This window comes from Podarcis liolepis, assembly GCF_965112155.1.
Source record: "Podarcis liolepis genome assembly, chromosome: 2".
NCBI classification, from domain to species: domain Eukaryota; kingdom Metazoa; phylum Chordata; class Lepidosauria; order Squamata; family Lacertidae; genus Podarcis; species Podarcis liolepis.
In genome coordinates, this window is record NC_139555.1 from 118,339,717 (window position 1) to 118,352,628 (window position 12,912).

The 12,912-nt window shown below is 48.6% G+C and overlaps 1 protein-coding gene across 6 annotated transcripts; it reads right to left on the reverse strand.

Annotated features, from left to right (window-relative positions):
• Nucleotides 1-1,533: 1,533 nt before the first annotated feature.
• On the reverse strand, nt 1,534-11,302 carry LOC310701553 (zinc finger and SCAN domain-containing protein 23-like). Of its 6 annotated transcripts, XM_083492641.1 has the most exons (6): nt 10,346-11,120; nt 10,153-10,205; nt 7,111-8,049; nt 4,900-5,035; nt 3,771-3,881; nt 1,534-2,806 (listed from the first exon to the last, which is right to left on the reverse strand). In XM_083492641.1, the coding sequence occupies exons 3-6, from the start codon at nt 7,909-7,911 to the stop codon at nt 2,313-2,315; spliced, it is 1,542 nt and encodes a 513-aa protein (XP_083348767.1). In that variant the 5' UTR covers nt 7,912-8,049; nt 10,153-10,205; nt 10,346-11,120; the 3' UTR covers nt 1,534-2,312. The 6 variants fall into 6 exon arrangements, with proteins under 6 accessions (XP_083348767.1, XP_083348764.1, XP_083348763.1 ...); XM_083492638.1 differs by lacking the exon at nt 10,153-10,205 and having other exon boundaries at nt 3,771-3,878; nt 4,900-5,059; nt 7,111-8,078; nt 10,346-11,302; XM_083492637.1 differs by lacking the exon at nt 10,153-10,205 and having other exon boundaries at nt 4,900-5,059; nt 7,111-8,078; nt 10,346-11,127.
• Nucleotides 11,303-12,912: the final 1,610 nt, after the last annotated feature.

The following is a 12,912-nucleotide window of genomic DNA, read 5'->3' on the forward strand; positions in this document are numbered from 1 at the left end:
ACCGTTTCACGTGGTGCGATACGGCTTCACGTGTGTCGTGCAGATGGGGCCTAAGTTGAACACTAAAAAACAAGACAAACATATCACTAGTGCTGCCCAGGAAAACAAAGACGCCTTGCTGAAACAATGACACTGTTGGTGGGCCTCCCTAAGCAAAGCATTCCAGAAGGGGCCAATACAGAAAAGGCCCCGTTCACTTGCCCCCACCCTCTGGTGAGCAAAGAAGAAACCTCAGACGACAAACTGACCGTCCTGGCAGATCTGCAGACCTACCCACAAGTGGAGAACATTGGAAAGTGGGGGGAAATGGATTATTATTGCAAGAAAATGATTGGAACGGAACGGCTAGGCAACAGGGAGACCTTTGTGGTTGGAAGACAGTCTTGCATGGCCTGTTAGTTGAGAAGAATGTATGGAGTTCTACTTCTTGGGCAAGGGAGGAACCTTTCTCCAACTCGAGGGCCACATTCCTTTCTGGGCAACCTGCCAGGGGCCTCATACAAGTGCTGGGTGGGGCCAGAGTCAAAAGTGGGCAAAGCAACAAATGTCCATTTTTCTTCTATACAACAGGCCACCTCCTACAGCCAGCCATCCCTCGATCCTGCCTCCAGGCAAGCAAGAGGTGCAGTCACGAGTTCGAGGATGTGCCCAGGCCAGACCGGCACACTTGAGGATGCTGCAAATAGCCAATGAGGGGACCTGGCCTGAGAAAGAGTCTTCAAGAGTCAGATACAGGGGCTTAGAGGCCCCCAGTCCCAAGCTTCTCCATCTCTGTTCTAGGGGGTAGTTTTCTCACAGGAACAGCCTGCTGGATCAGACCCGTCTAATGCGGCATCCTGTTGTCATATGAGCCTGCAAGCAGAAACTTCGCCCCACAGCAACTTCCACCCATCCTGCTGTTTCTAGCAACCGATATTCAGAGACGTTACTGCATGGAAACGAGCAAAATTGAAGAATTTAGGACAGTGTTTCCCCAACTTGGGGCTCCAGCTGATTCTTGTACTACAACTCCCATCATCCCTAGCTAGCAGGACCAGTGGTCAGGGACGATGGGAACTGTAGTCCACAAACAGCTGGAGCCCTAAGTTTGGGAAACACTGGTTTTGGAGAACGTTCCAACAAAACATTTATCTAACCACGGTGTTGGGGGGAGCAGCTAAGGCACAGAGGCCAAACTCTCCTTGAGGGTTTTTGCCTGGCTGGAATATGTCCTCGAGCTCTGATCATCCCAGAGGATGCTGGTCCATTTGGGCGGACGGGGCCCCTGCTCCACCAACTTTACTCTGCCCGCAGCCTGCCCTCGCTTGCCCTGCCTTCTTACCTGAAGCCCGTGCAGAGGGTGGCATCGCCCACCCACTTCCTCTGCCTGAGTCTCAGGGTTGCCCCTTGGGCAAAACCAGAATCGGTTGGCTCTGCTTGTCGTTGGCTCTCCGGCGCCACCTACTGCCAGGCTCCCTGCAGTCCACCCCACCAGTCCCAAGAGGCATAACCCCTCTGTCAACGGCAGTTCCCAGCCAAGGAATGTATACAGCCGATAGTTAAGTATTTATTGTCAACGATAACACAGTCGCTTCTACAGTTCTGGACACCTGTGCACCCCAATCTAATGGTTAGGCAGCTATTTCAAGGAGCAGTTGGCAAAACCAGTTCCCCTCCACCAGTTTATGTATCTTCCCCCAATTGCTTGCATGCACGCAGTCAGAGACTATGCCTGCAATTTCCTCTGCTCCTCCCCTTTCAATCCCCTCCTGGTTCTGGGGAACAGTGACGCAGGAGAGGGTGTGGAAGTACCCGGCCCCCCGCTTCTTTCTCCTCCCGAACCATCCCATGCTCCAACTCCCGACACTTCCCCTTCCTCCGACTCTTGCCTCCTGGCTGGTGCAGATCCCCACAAACCACTGTCCCTCCTCTCCCGAGTCAGACTCCAGCCCCCACATTCCCCAGTGCACAGTCATTGTCCTGCAGGTCCCTGACACCCTCTCACTTTTCTGGAAGAAGCACAGAGGGGGCTGTGCGAGACCCTATCAAAACTACCCCACTGTACAATGGAGAATTTCCACATTCATCCCTCCAACCGCTGTTGCAAAAACGAGGGGGGAAGTATTTTGCCACCTTAATGGCTCAATCAAGTTATTGTGGGGTTTTTTTGTGGTGGATTCCAGTCTCACAAAAGCTTACGCTGCAGTAAATGCATTACTCCTCATGGTGGCGCCATAAGGCGTACTAGGCTTCAGTGCCTCTCTAGTCCAACATCTTGTTTGCCACAGTGGCCAACCAATAGGAAGCCCACAAACAGGATACCGGCTGCCTCCCTAGCAGGGTATAGCGTCATCATCACTAGTAACCAAATATATTCTCTGATTTCCAGGGATGCTGGCTTCTTTCCTGAAGCCTTCCCCACCGTCGGAGCCTTGGGACGATCTCCGCTCCGTGTGGATTTTCTCGTGGTTCGTTAGGATTACTCTCTGGTTAAAGGTTTTCCCGCAATAGGAGCATTTATACGGCCTCTCCCCTGTGTGGATTCTCAGGTGTCTCTTGACGCTGGATTGTGTCGTGAAAACTTTCCCGCACAGAGGGCACTGTCTGCTTCCCGCTCCTTTGTGCAGTCTTTGTGGAGCCGGCGTTTGGCAAAGGTCGCCGGCTGGAATAGCCGTGGGGTTCATCTTCCAGCCCTGCGCCAGGTCTTTGGCCCACCTCTCCGCTCCCTTTTGTGGGCTGCAGATTCCTTCTTCGTTCCAACGGCCCAATTTTGTTGGGGGCGCCCCCAAAACTACCCTGCCCTGTTCGTGCACCAGCCTAGCACCTCCTGGAACAGAGAGGAAATCTTTGTCAAATGGGAATCTTGGAAATAGGGAAAAGATAAACGGCTGCCAGCCTGGAAAGGGGAGTCCTGCTGGCAGAGGTGTCAAAAAAGGTTATTTATGTATGCCGCTACTGCGGCCCGTGTTTCATTAGCCCCAAAATGGAAAACGAGCAAAGAAGAAGAATGGCAACTTAGACTGATGGAATATGTGCAGCTTGTGGACCTAACTTAGAGAATAAGAGAACAAGAAGAACATGGGTTTGAAGAAGATGTTTATTGAATATATGGGAGGAAATTGTGTGCACTTGAAAACGTTGGCGGCATTAAGATAAATTCAACAGTGTAAATCAGTTTTGATGGATGTAATAATGGAATACTGAATGGTTTAGTTGATATAAAATATGCAGGGATTTATGTTCCGCAAAATGAACCATGGAAAGGGAAGAAAGGAAGTCATTGATATTTTAAGGTTGTTTAAATGAATATTCTAAATTGTTATATATATATATAGAGAGAGAGAGAGAGAGAGAGAGAGAGGTGCCATCAGTATTGGCATTCCACCGGCTCTTGAGGACATACCTATGTAGACAAATGTTTCCTCAGTCTCCTGATTTGAGTTTCCTTCTTTCACAGCTGCTTCTAGCTGCTGTACTGTTTTGATGGGGGTGTTTATTTTAATATTTTGATGGAACTGCTTTAGCACTACTGGGTCTCCCTGCCTTCTACCCTAACATCCCTAATGAAACTCACTAGCCACTGCCCTGCGTGTCACCGGACTACAACTCCCATCATTCCTGGCCATCAGGCCATGCTGGCAGGGGCTGATGGGAGCAGGAGTCCGCCAGCATGTTCCCCATCCCTGCTGTGGCCCTTTCGTCATTACAACGTCCCCCTTGCGCCAAACGCATTCTCCTGTGAGGTTCCCCCAGCTCTATGGCAAATCAGTCTCAAGGGTCCCCCTTCTCACCAATCTCCGCTGGGAAGGAGAGGCTCTCCCGGGATCCTCCTGGCGAGATCTCAAGCACGTCTACTGAGCAAGGACCTCCTAGTTGAAAACCCTCCATGGTGCTGTTCTCTTCTGGAGACAAAGGGAGGCGATATTGAATGTAAGAAAAGCCTGCTGGATCAGGCCAATGGCCCATCTAGCTCAGCATCCTGCTCCCACAGTGGCCAACCAGAAGCCTGTGGAAAACCCACAAGCAGGATTCGACCACAAGAGTCATCTCCCCTCCTGTGGTTTCCAGGAACTGGTGCTCAGAAGTGCCTCCAGCTGTGTAAGGAGAGCAAAGTTGTCGTGGCTAGTAGCAACTGACAGCCCTGAATTTATCTCATCCTCTTTCAAAGCCATCTAGGTTGGCCATCATTGACTCCAGTGGGAGAGAGTTCCGTAGTCTAACTAGGCACTTCAAAAAAATGTTTGCTGGGAGGTCAACCACTGGGCTTCACCAGCAGAAGTCTCACTTGGGGAGGAGGAGAAACAGGTGGGGGGAAAGCACTCTATAATGATTTACCCCCCCCCCCCGCGAAAAACGTTTATCCCCCGAAAGACACCTATAAGAAATTTGCTGAGAACTGGTGCCTGCTTTTGCCATCACTTTCCCCTCCTCCTGCCCCATCTTTTTTCCTTTTGTGTCGTGACTTTTGGATTCCTAAGCCTGAGGGGCAGGGACCATGTTAATATCGGTCGCCATAAGCCCCTCTAGGAACATTTCAGGGCTGAAGAGCAGAATTTTAAAAACTTGCTTCTGGTAATAATACAGTGGTACCTCAGGTTAAGAACTTAATTCGTTCTGGAAGTTTGTTCTTAACCTGAATCTGTTCTTAACCTGAGGTACCACTTTAGCTAATGGGGCCTCCTGCTACCACCGCACGATTTCTGTTCTCATCCTGAAGCAAAGTTCCTAACCTGAGGTTCTATTTATGGGTTAGCGGAGTCTGTAACCTGAAGCGTCTGTAACCTGAAGCATCTGTAACCCGAGGTACCACTGTACATCGCATAAATCGTACTGGACCAACTGCGTTTTCCTGTCCAAGATGCCAGGCTTTCTGTGAGTGGGAGAAGCCCCAGGCGAAACCAAGAACGGAGGAAGTCTTACCCAGTTGGCTGGCGTCTCGGTCCATGAGGGAGTCAACTGCTCCACCATCAACTTCCTGCTTGGGCCTCCTCAACTCCTTGGCACCAGACAGAGCCTGTTCTTCTGCTGGAAGTGGGGCGACCACTTCTGCCACAGCCTGGAAAAATAGCAAGGATGGAGCCTTTTAGCAAATAAGGAGAAAAGGAATGCTGTGGTTTTTTAGGGGTGGCGGACAGTTTTTCCTATTCGCATCTCACCAATTTCAAATTTCTTCCTGAAGAGTGGCATGTGGTTGAGGACCTGTGGCAGGAGCCTGGGAAATGTCATAGAATCATAGAATCATAGAGTTGGAAGAGAGCACAAGCGTCATCGAGTCCAACCCCCTGCCAAGCAGGAAACACCATCAGAGCACTCCTGACATATGGTTGTCAAGCCTCTGCTTAAAGACCTCCAAAGGAGGAGACTCCACCACACTCCTTGGCAGCAAATTCCACTGTCAAACAGCTCTTACTGTCAGGAAGTTCTTCCTAATGTTTAGGTGGAATCTTCTTTCTTGTAGTTTGGATCCATTGCTCCATGTCCTTTGATTTTACATTAAGAGGGTGTCTCTGCCACACAGCGCAGTTTCAGAAGCTGACCCGTATTATAAGGTTGTGCAAGGGCCACAGCAAGCCTGATATGTTTTGCCCCGGTACAGTGCCTTCCTTCCCTTCGTCCGTGACTCAGAGGAAGTTGCGACACTTAACGTCTACTCTGACAAACTTTTGGAGGGCCTCGTTTCACTTAAGGATGCAAGAAGAGGCCGACTAGATAGGCCAGCTGCCCATCGAGTCCAGCATCCTGTTCCCACAGTGGCCAACCAGACGCCCATGAGACATTTGTGGGCAGGATCCGAGTGCAATGGCACCTTCCCCTCCTGCGGTATCTGTTCATAGCCTTGTTCTCCACGAAGCTGTCCGCTTTTGAACCTAGACAACAACACCCCCCTCCAGAAACCCTTACTCCTCCCTCTTCCTTTTCCCAATTCATTTACAGTGGTACCTCAGGTTAAGAACTGAATTCGTTCTGGAGGTCCGTTCTTAACCTGAAACTGTTTTTAACCTGAGGTACCACTTCAGCTAATGGGGCCTCCCACCGCCACAAGATTTCTGTTCTCACCCTGAGATAAATTCTTAACCTGAGGTACCAATTCCGGGTTAGCGGAATCTGTAACTCGAAGCGTTTGTAACCCGAGATACCACTGTATTTTATATGGTTCATTTAAATTTTGCACCATAAACAACTCACATCAACAGACAGCAATGGCATGCGTGCTTTTGCTTGAGACGCAAATCACTTTTGCCGTTTCTCTGATTTTTATTTTTTTTAATGATGAAAATGGTGGCAGAATTTAACATTCTGTCTTTTTTCTCAGTCTAAGTTGTCTCTCCAGAGTGTTCCCCAGGCAGCAGGAGTTTTGGAATTGCTGGGTCCCAGCTCCATTCGTGTCTACCTAGCAAACCAAATGAGACCCACTCAGCTTTATTTGACTGTGTAATTTGGCTTGCATTTCTGTGTTTCTGATTCATCACTTGCATTATGTTATGCAAAAAATTAATAGAAACAAGATTTGTTTGTTTTTTAAAAAAGAAGGGCATCCAATAGTGAAAAGGAGTGAGTGTGTGCTCAAATACCCCTAATATTTAATAATAATAATAATAATAATAATAATAATTTTTATTATTTATACCCTGCCCATCTGGCTGGGTTTCCCCAACCACACTGGGTGGCTTACAGATCAGGGCTCAAGACAGTTCAGATGGTAGAGCACAACTCTTAATCTCAGGGTTGCGGGTTCGAGAAAGATCCCTGCATTGCAGGGGATTGGACTAGATGACGCTCGTGGTCCCTTCCAACTCTACAATTCTGGGGGGCTGATCCTCACCCAGGCAAAACAGTACCACTAAAGCACAAGAAGAAGACACCAGCAGATTCAAGGGTTTTAGGATTTTGCCTGTCCCATGTACAAACCTTCCCCTCTTAGCATCTTCTGAGATTCACACAATGGTGTGAAGGTCGTAAGAAGCAGCGTGTCTCCTCCATCATCCTGTTCTCGCAGTGGCCAACCAGATGCCCCATGCGAAGGCCACAAGCGGGAACCTGAGCATAATAGCACGTACCCCCACTGGCTCCAACATGCGCTCGGTTCCTCTCCTACCCCAAGACTGCCAGGGGCCACATGCCACGCCTCACCTGCTGCTCCTGGCTCCGAGAGGCCGCTTGCTGCACCTGCAGGAACTCCTCGGCCAGGGCCACCGCCTGCGAGCAGCTTTCCGGGTCCTGTCCCCTGACCCAGCTCTGCATCTCCGGCGGCAGGATGGTCAGGAACTGCTCCAGGATCAGCAGCTCCAGGATCTGCTCCTTCGAGCGCCTCTTGACCTTCAGCCACCCCTGGCAAAGTTTTTGGAGTTGGCCGTAGGCCCCTCGCGGCCCCTCGGCCTCCTGGTAGCAGAAGCGCCGGAAGCGCTGGCGCTGCTCCTCCCTGCTCATGGTGTCCCCGCGCAAGATGGCCGCCTTCACTTTCCCATAATCCTCTCTGTCTCCGGCCTCCAGGCTTCGAAAGGCCCACTCGGCTTCTCCGCTGAGGGCCGGCTGGAGGCGGGCCACCCACTCGTCCCGGGGCCACCGGCAGGCTTCAGCCACTTGCTCAAAGGAGGCCAAAAACCCCTCCGTGTCCTCCCAGGGCGTGGGCTCCTCTGGTAACTGTGGGAGCCCCCAGGCCGAGGAAGGATGAGACTCGATTTTCCTCAGGAACTCCTGCCACTGGGTTTCCCAGCGCTGGAGGGTGGCCTCTCCTGGTTCCGGTTTCACCTGGTCCGCTGGGATTTTGTGGAGGAAGCCCCAAATGCTTCCAGCCTGAAGCACACGTGGTGGCTTCCCAATTCCTGCTCCGGGGCAGGCCGGATCCTGACCCCCCGCTTTGTTCCTGGGGAGTTCCAGAGCGGGTGCAATCCGGAGGCCAAATCCCGACTTGGGTCCCTGGTCAGCAGCCATGTTGTTTTCTCTCTTGCAAGGAACTAACTTCACCTAGCTCCGAGATGCAATCTCCCAAGCGCCGGTCGCGAATGATGCTCTGCCGATGGACCACTCAGCATCCAACATCCGACTTTCTTTGCTCACAATTGGGCCAGGCTGAGCTGCAGAGCTCAGGAGATTTCTCCCTGCGGGGAAATAAAAAGGGGGTGATTTCAGGATTGGAAGAGACCATGCACTTCCGACGAAAGAAGAACGGCAGACGAAATTAATGGACTATGCAGAATTGGACAGAACAACAGGAAGGATTCGAAACCTGCGGGACCAGAGATTTACAGAAGATTGGAAGAAGTATATGATTTATATGAAGAGCAACTGTAATCAACAAATTACGCTAGTAGGACTACAAGAAGTTTTGTAAGGAGAAATAGACGAAGTGTTACAAAGTAGAAAAAGAGATATTGGTTATGAGTTTGAAATGTAATAGGGAAGATAAGAAATGCATACTGAGAGATTAGATTGGAAAATTTTCAGACAGGATTGATGGAAGTCACAAATTTGAATAAGATGTAAAAGTATGTTTAATTACTGTTGAAAATGATATGTTAAAAAAAAACTAATAAAAAATTATATGTATATATAAAAAAAGGAAGAGACTATGCACAATATGAAGCAAGTCACCCCTGTGCCCGTACAACACTGATACTGAGCTCAAGGATTGAGGGAGGCCTGTAGTTCAACGGTCCTGCTTCAAAGGGTCCCAGGTTCAAATCCTGGCAACTCCAGGCAGATCTGGGACAGGCTCCCTGCCTGAAACAACAGAGAACTGATGCTAGTCCGTGTTGCCAATATTGAGCCAGATGTGCTCAGTATAAGACAGCTTCCTAGGTTTTTACTAGAGAGCAGAATCCATTGAACACGGTGGGGCTTTGCTCCCAGCAAATACAGAATCACAGAATTGCAAGGGTCATCTAGTTCAATCCCCTGCTATTCAGGAATCTTTTGCTCAACAAGGGATTTGAACACATGACCTGGAGATCAAGAGTCCCATGCTCTACCTGCTACAGTTTGGTTGTATGTTTACACAGCTCCTAGCTGACTTTTCCTCTGGGGTTTGCAACCTTTTTGGGTCCACGGCTCCCTTGACCAACTACATTCTTTTTCTGGGGCACCCCTGTGGGGCTCAGGAGCCCAGTTATATCTCCCCTTGCTTGCAGCCCCTCATCTCTTTTCAAACTCCCTCCATTGTGGAGTGTTCCCTCAGCCTCCTCTCCCCTCTCCTTGGGGGTCCTCTGGGCAGCCACTGCTGCCGCCGCCCTTGGTCTCTGAGCTGCCCCTGCTGCCCCAAAGAGAGGTGCCTCCTCACACTGCCCCACAGGGGCCTGGGAAGCACCCCCTGGCCAGCCCCAGAGGCACCATTTGCTTGCAGAGCTTGTAGCCAGGGCTGCTGCAGCAAAAAACTGCAAGATTTTGGGAGGCAGAGATGCAAGAGGGCATCAGAGGAGGGAGAGGAAGGAAGGAAGGAAGGAAGGAAGGAAGGAAGGATATTACTGGCCCAGAGATGGAAACAAGAACAAATACCAATGTTGGAGGAGTGGAGAATGAAGCTGATGGACTATGCAGAACTTGATAAACTGACTGGGAAGATCAGATATTTACGAGATCAAAAGTTCATCGAGGACTGGGGAAAATTAGTTGAATACTGGGAATGCATAAGTGATAATGGAATAACGCTAGTGGCATTTACAGAAGCTCTGTAACAGCATAAGAAATATTGTAAAAAGGCAAAATAGAAGTGGGGGCTAGGTATAAAGGCAATAGAAAAATTTGGAAATGCGTAATTAAAGAAGTTAGAATTTGGATGATTGGCAGAGAAGCCGAAGGAAGTCAAAAATGGAAAATTTAATAGAAATTGTAATGTGGTATGAATGTATGGAAAATTAATAAAATATAATTGAAGCAGGAAGGAAGGAAGGAAGGAAGATGGAGGCCAGTGTTGCCCACAGCCCCATGACCATCATTCAAGGCACCCCAGCGACTGGCCCAAGGTAACTTAGGTAGCTTCGCGGCTGAGTAGGGATTCAATCTCTGGTCCTCTCCTCCAGTTCTGCCACCCTGGGATTTCAGCTTGGAGACACGAGTATCGCTGTGGTGTAATGGTTAAGGTGCTGGACTAGGACCTGGGAGAGCTGGGTTCGAATCCCCACTCAGCCATGTGGCTCACTGGATGACCTTGGGCCAGTCGCTGCCGCTCAGCCTAACCTACCTCACAGGGTTGTGGTGAGGATGAAATGGGGAAGAGGAGAACCACGGAGCTGTTTGGAAGATAAAAGGTGGTTTATAAATGCAATAAATAAATATAAATATATAAATCCCATATTGCCCTTCAGCCAATCGCACCCCCGCCTGTTCCTGGTTCTCCTAGACGTGCAGGATCGACCCCTTCTGGACTCACTCAGATCCAAAGCCACGTGCTCCTTCCTCCCGGCAAGGAGGGATCCCCAGACCCCCAAAGCAACAACGTGTCTTGGGGGAGGAAAGTGAATATAAATTCCTTATTTCTCCCGGCACAGACCCCGCAGATGCGTCTCGCTGCCCTTCCAGAGCAAAGCCAGCAGTCGATCTCCCGGCGGCCCGATCCTTTGTGGCTTTACGCGGAAGAAAACGCCCTGCAAAAACTGCTGCTCGGAGTGCGTGACTTTCTGCAGCCCGAGCGAGGCGCCTGCTCAGCTCCTCTCTTCCAAATCCCTGGTCTGCACCCTCCTCTCTCTTTCCCTCGCCTTGTGCATTGGCTTAAAAAAATAAATGAATAACCATTACCATTATTAAAATAGCCGCGGCCGCTTTAAAAGGGGACGTCCGAAGCAGGCACTTTGCAACAGCTTCCTTGGGAATGGTAGTTCACAGCAACAAGGAACTGTACTACAAGTCCCAGGATGCATTGCGGGCCTAGCAGGAAATGACATCACCTCCCCTCCCTCCCCCTGCTTCAAAGCTATGAGCAAATCGAATAGGTAGGGCAGAGGGGGGTTGGAAATAGGGGTTAGGAGGGGGGAAGAGAGTGCAAAAATAGAAATTCCCTTTGTTTGAAGGAGATCAGGCAGCAGGAGCTCTGTGCTGAGACAGGTTGGAGGGAGACTGGGGGCTCACCTCCGGTATATATATATAATATGAGAAAATATAAATATATAGTGCTTTATTTTCTTTTAAAAAAAGTTTAGGAGTACTCTCATTCCGTCTGAGAGTGAGGAAGCACCGTGACTGGAAATGAGGCCCCCATCAGGGGTAGCAATGGAACTGATGGTTTACCGTGTTAGAGAATAAACTAAATTTTTGAAATTTTTAAGTTTCTTCTCCCATTAGATTCACAAAATGTTTAGGGGTGTGTGTACCCCTGTGTCCCCCCAGAAAAAAGCACTGAATATAATATAATATAATATAATATAATATAATATAATATAATATAATATAATATAATATAATATAATATAATATGAAAATATATATACAGTTATGCTTCGGGATAAATGTGCTTCAAGTTAAGTATTTTCAGGTTGCGCTCCACGGCGACCCGGAAGTAACGGAGCGTGTTACTTCCAGGTTTCGCTGCGCGCGCATGTGCAGTCAAAATGACATCACGCACATGCACGGAAGCGGCGGAATGCGGCCCATGCATGTGTGGACGTGGGTTGTGTTCGCTTCAGGATGCAATGGGGCTCCGGAATGGATCCCGTTTGCATCCCGAGGTACCACTGTATATTCTCCAAATATTTCTATTAGTTTTCAGTATAGCAAAATACAGATTCGACCAACATAACTTCTTAGAAACAATGGATAAGGAAAGTATGCACATTTTCAATAAATATAACCTGCACTACATATTTAAAGCAGCATCATACTGTTTTAAGCAGCCATGTAGCTCCAGGAAGGGAACAGAGGTTTGCTAACAGCTCCCTTAGCAAACCACAGCTCCCATACTTTTGGGGGAAGAAGCTGCAATATGGAATCATAGTATTGTGGAGTTGGAAGGGAACCCCGAGGGTCATCTATTCCAACCCCCTGCAATGCAGGACAGTTTAATAATAATAATAATAATAATAATAATAATATTTATTTATATCCCGCCCTCCCCAGCCGAAGCCGGGCTCAGGGCGGCTAACAACAATAAAACAATATAAAAGTATAGCATAAACAACACTCTAAAATCATTCATTATAAAATTAATTAATTCAGGCCACTGGCAACAGTATCATGTAACCAAGATGATGGACTATGCCGAAATGGCAAAGATGACCGTCAGGATCAGGCATCAAGATGACAAGAAATCCTGTCAAGAGTGGAAAAAGTTTGTAGACTATCTTAAAGACCACTGTGTATACAGTGGTGCCCTGCAAGACGAATGCCTCGCAAGACGAAAAACCCGCAAGACGAAAGGGTTTTCCGTTTTTTGATGCGCTTCGCAAGATGAATTTCCCTATGGGCTTGCTTCGCAAGACGAAAACGTCTTGCGAGTCTTGCGATTTTTTTCGCCCCCCCCCTTTTCTAAGCCGCTAATAGCCTTTTAGCCGCTAAGCCTTTAATAGTCGCTAAACCGCTAATAGCACTAATCCGCTAATAGGGTTGCTTCGCAAGACGAAAAAACCGCTAGACGAAGAGACTCGCGGGACGGATTATTTTCGTCTTGCGAGGCACCACTGTACTTAAAAATGTTAGTGGGATTGTTGCAACACAAATAATGTGAGTTAAGGTAAAAAATGAGATAAAATGGATTGGAAAACGGGAAAATTGGAAACCGGGGGGGGGGGGGGGAGGTCCGATGAGAATGTATCATAATATTGTTTTAAAAATGGAAATAAAAAAATGTTTCTTTTAAAAAATCCATATCATGGTGTTTTAAAGGTATGCAGCCAATGCCTAAAATGTCAATGGCACTGGGGCAGTCTCCAGCCCAAAAAAGTTGGCAACTGTACTGGGTGGCAGCCTATTAACTTCTACTTAAGAGTAGACCCATTGGAATTAGTG

Coding starts and splice junctions, on each gene's coding strand:
- LOC310701553 (XM_083492637.1), bottom strand. CDS start 7,911: ATGGCTGCTGACCAGGGACCCAAGTCGGGATTTGGCCTCCGGATTGCA. Junction 5,060..7,110: donor CTCGGAGCCAGGAGCAGCAG/GTGAGGCGTGGC, acceptor ATTTGCTAAAAG/GCTCCATCCTTGCTATTTTT. Junction 2,807..3,770: donor CTCCTTCCCAGCGGAGATTG/GTGAGAAGGGGG, acceptor TCTCTGTTCCAG/GAGGTGCTAGGCTGGTGCAC.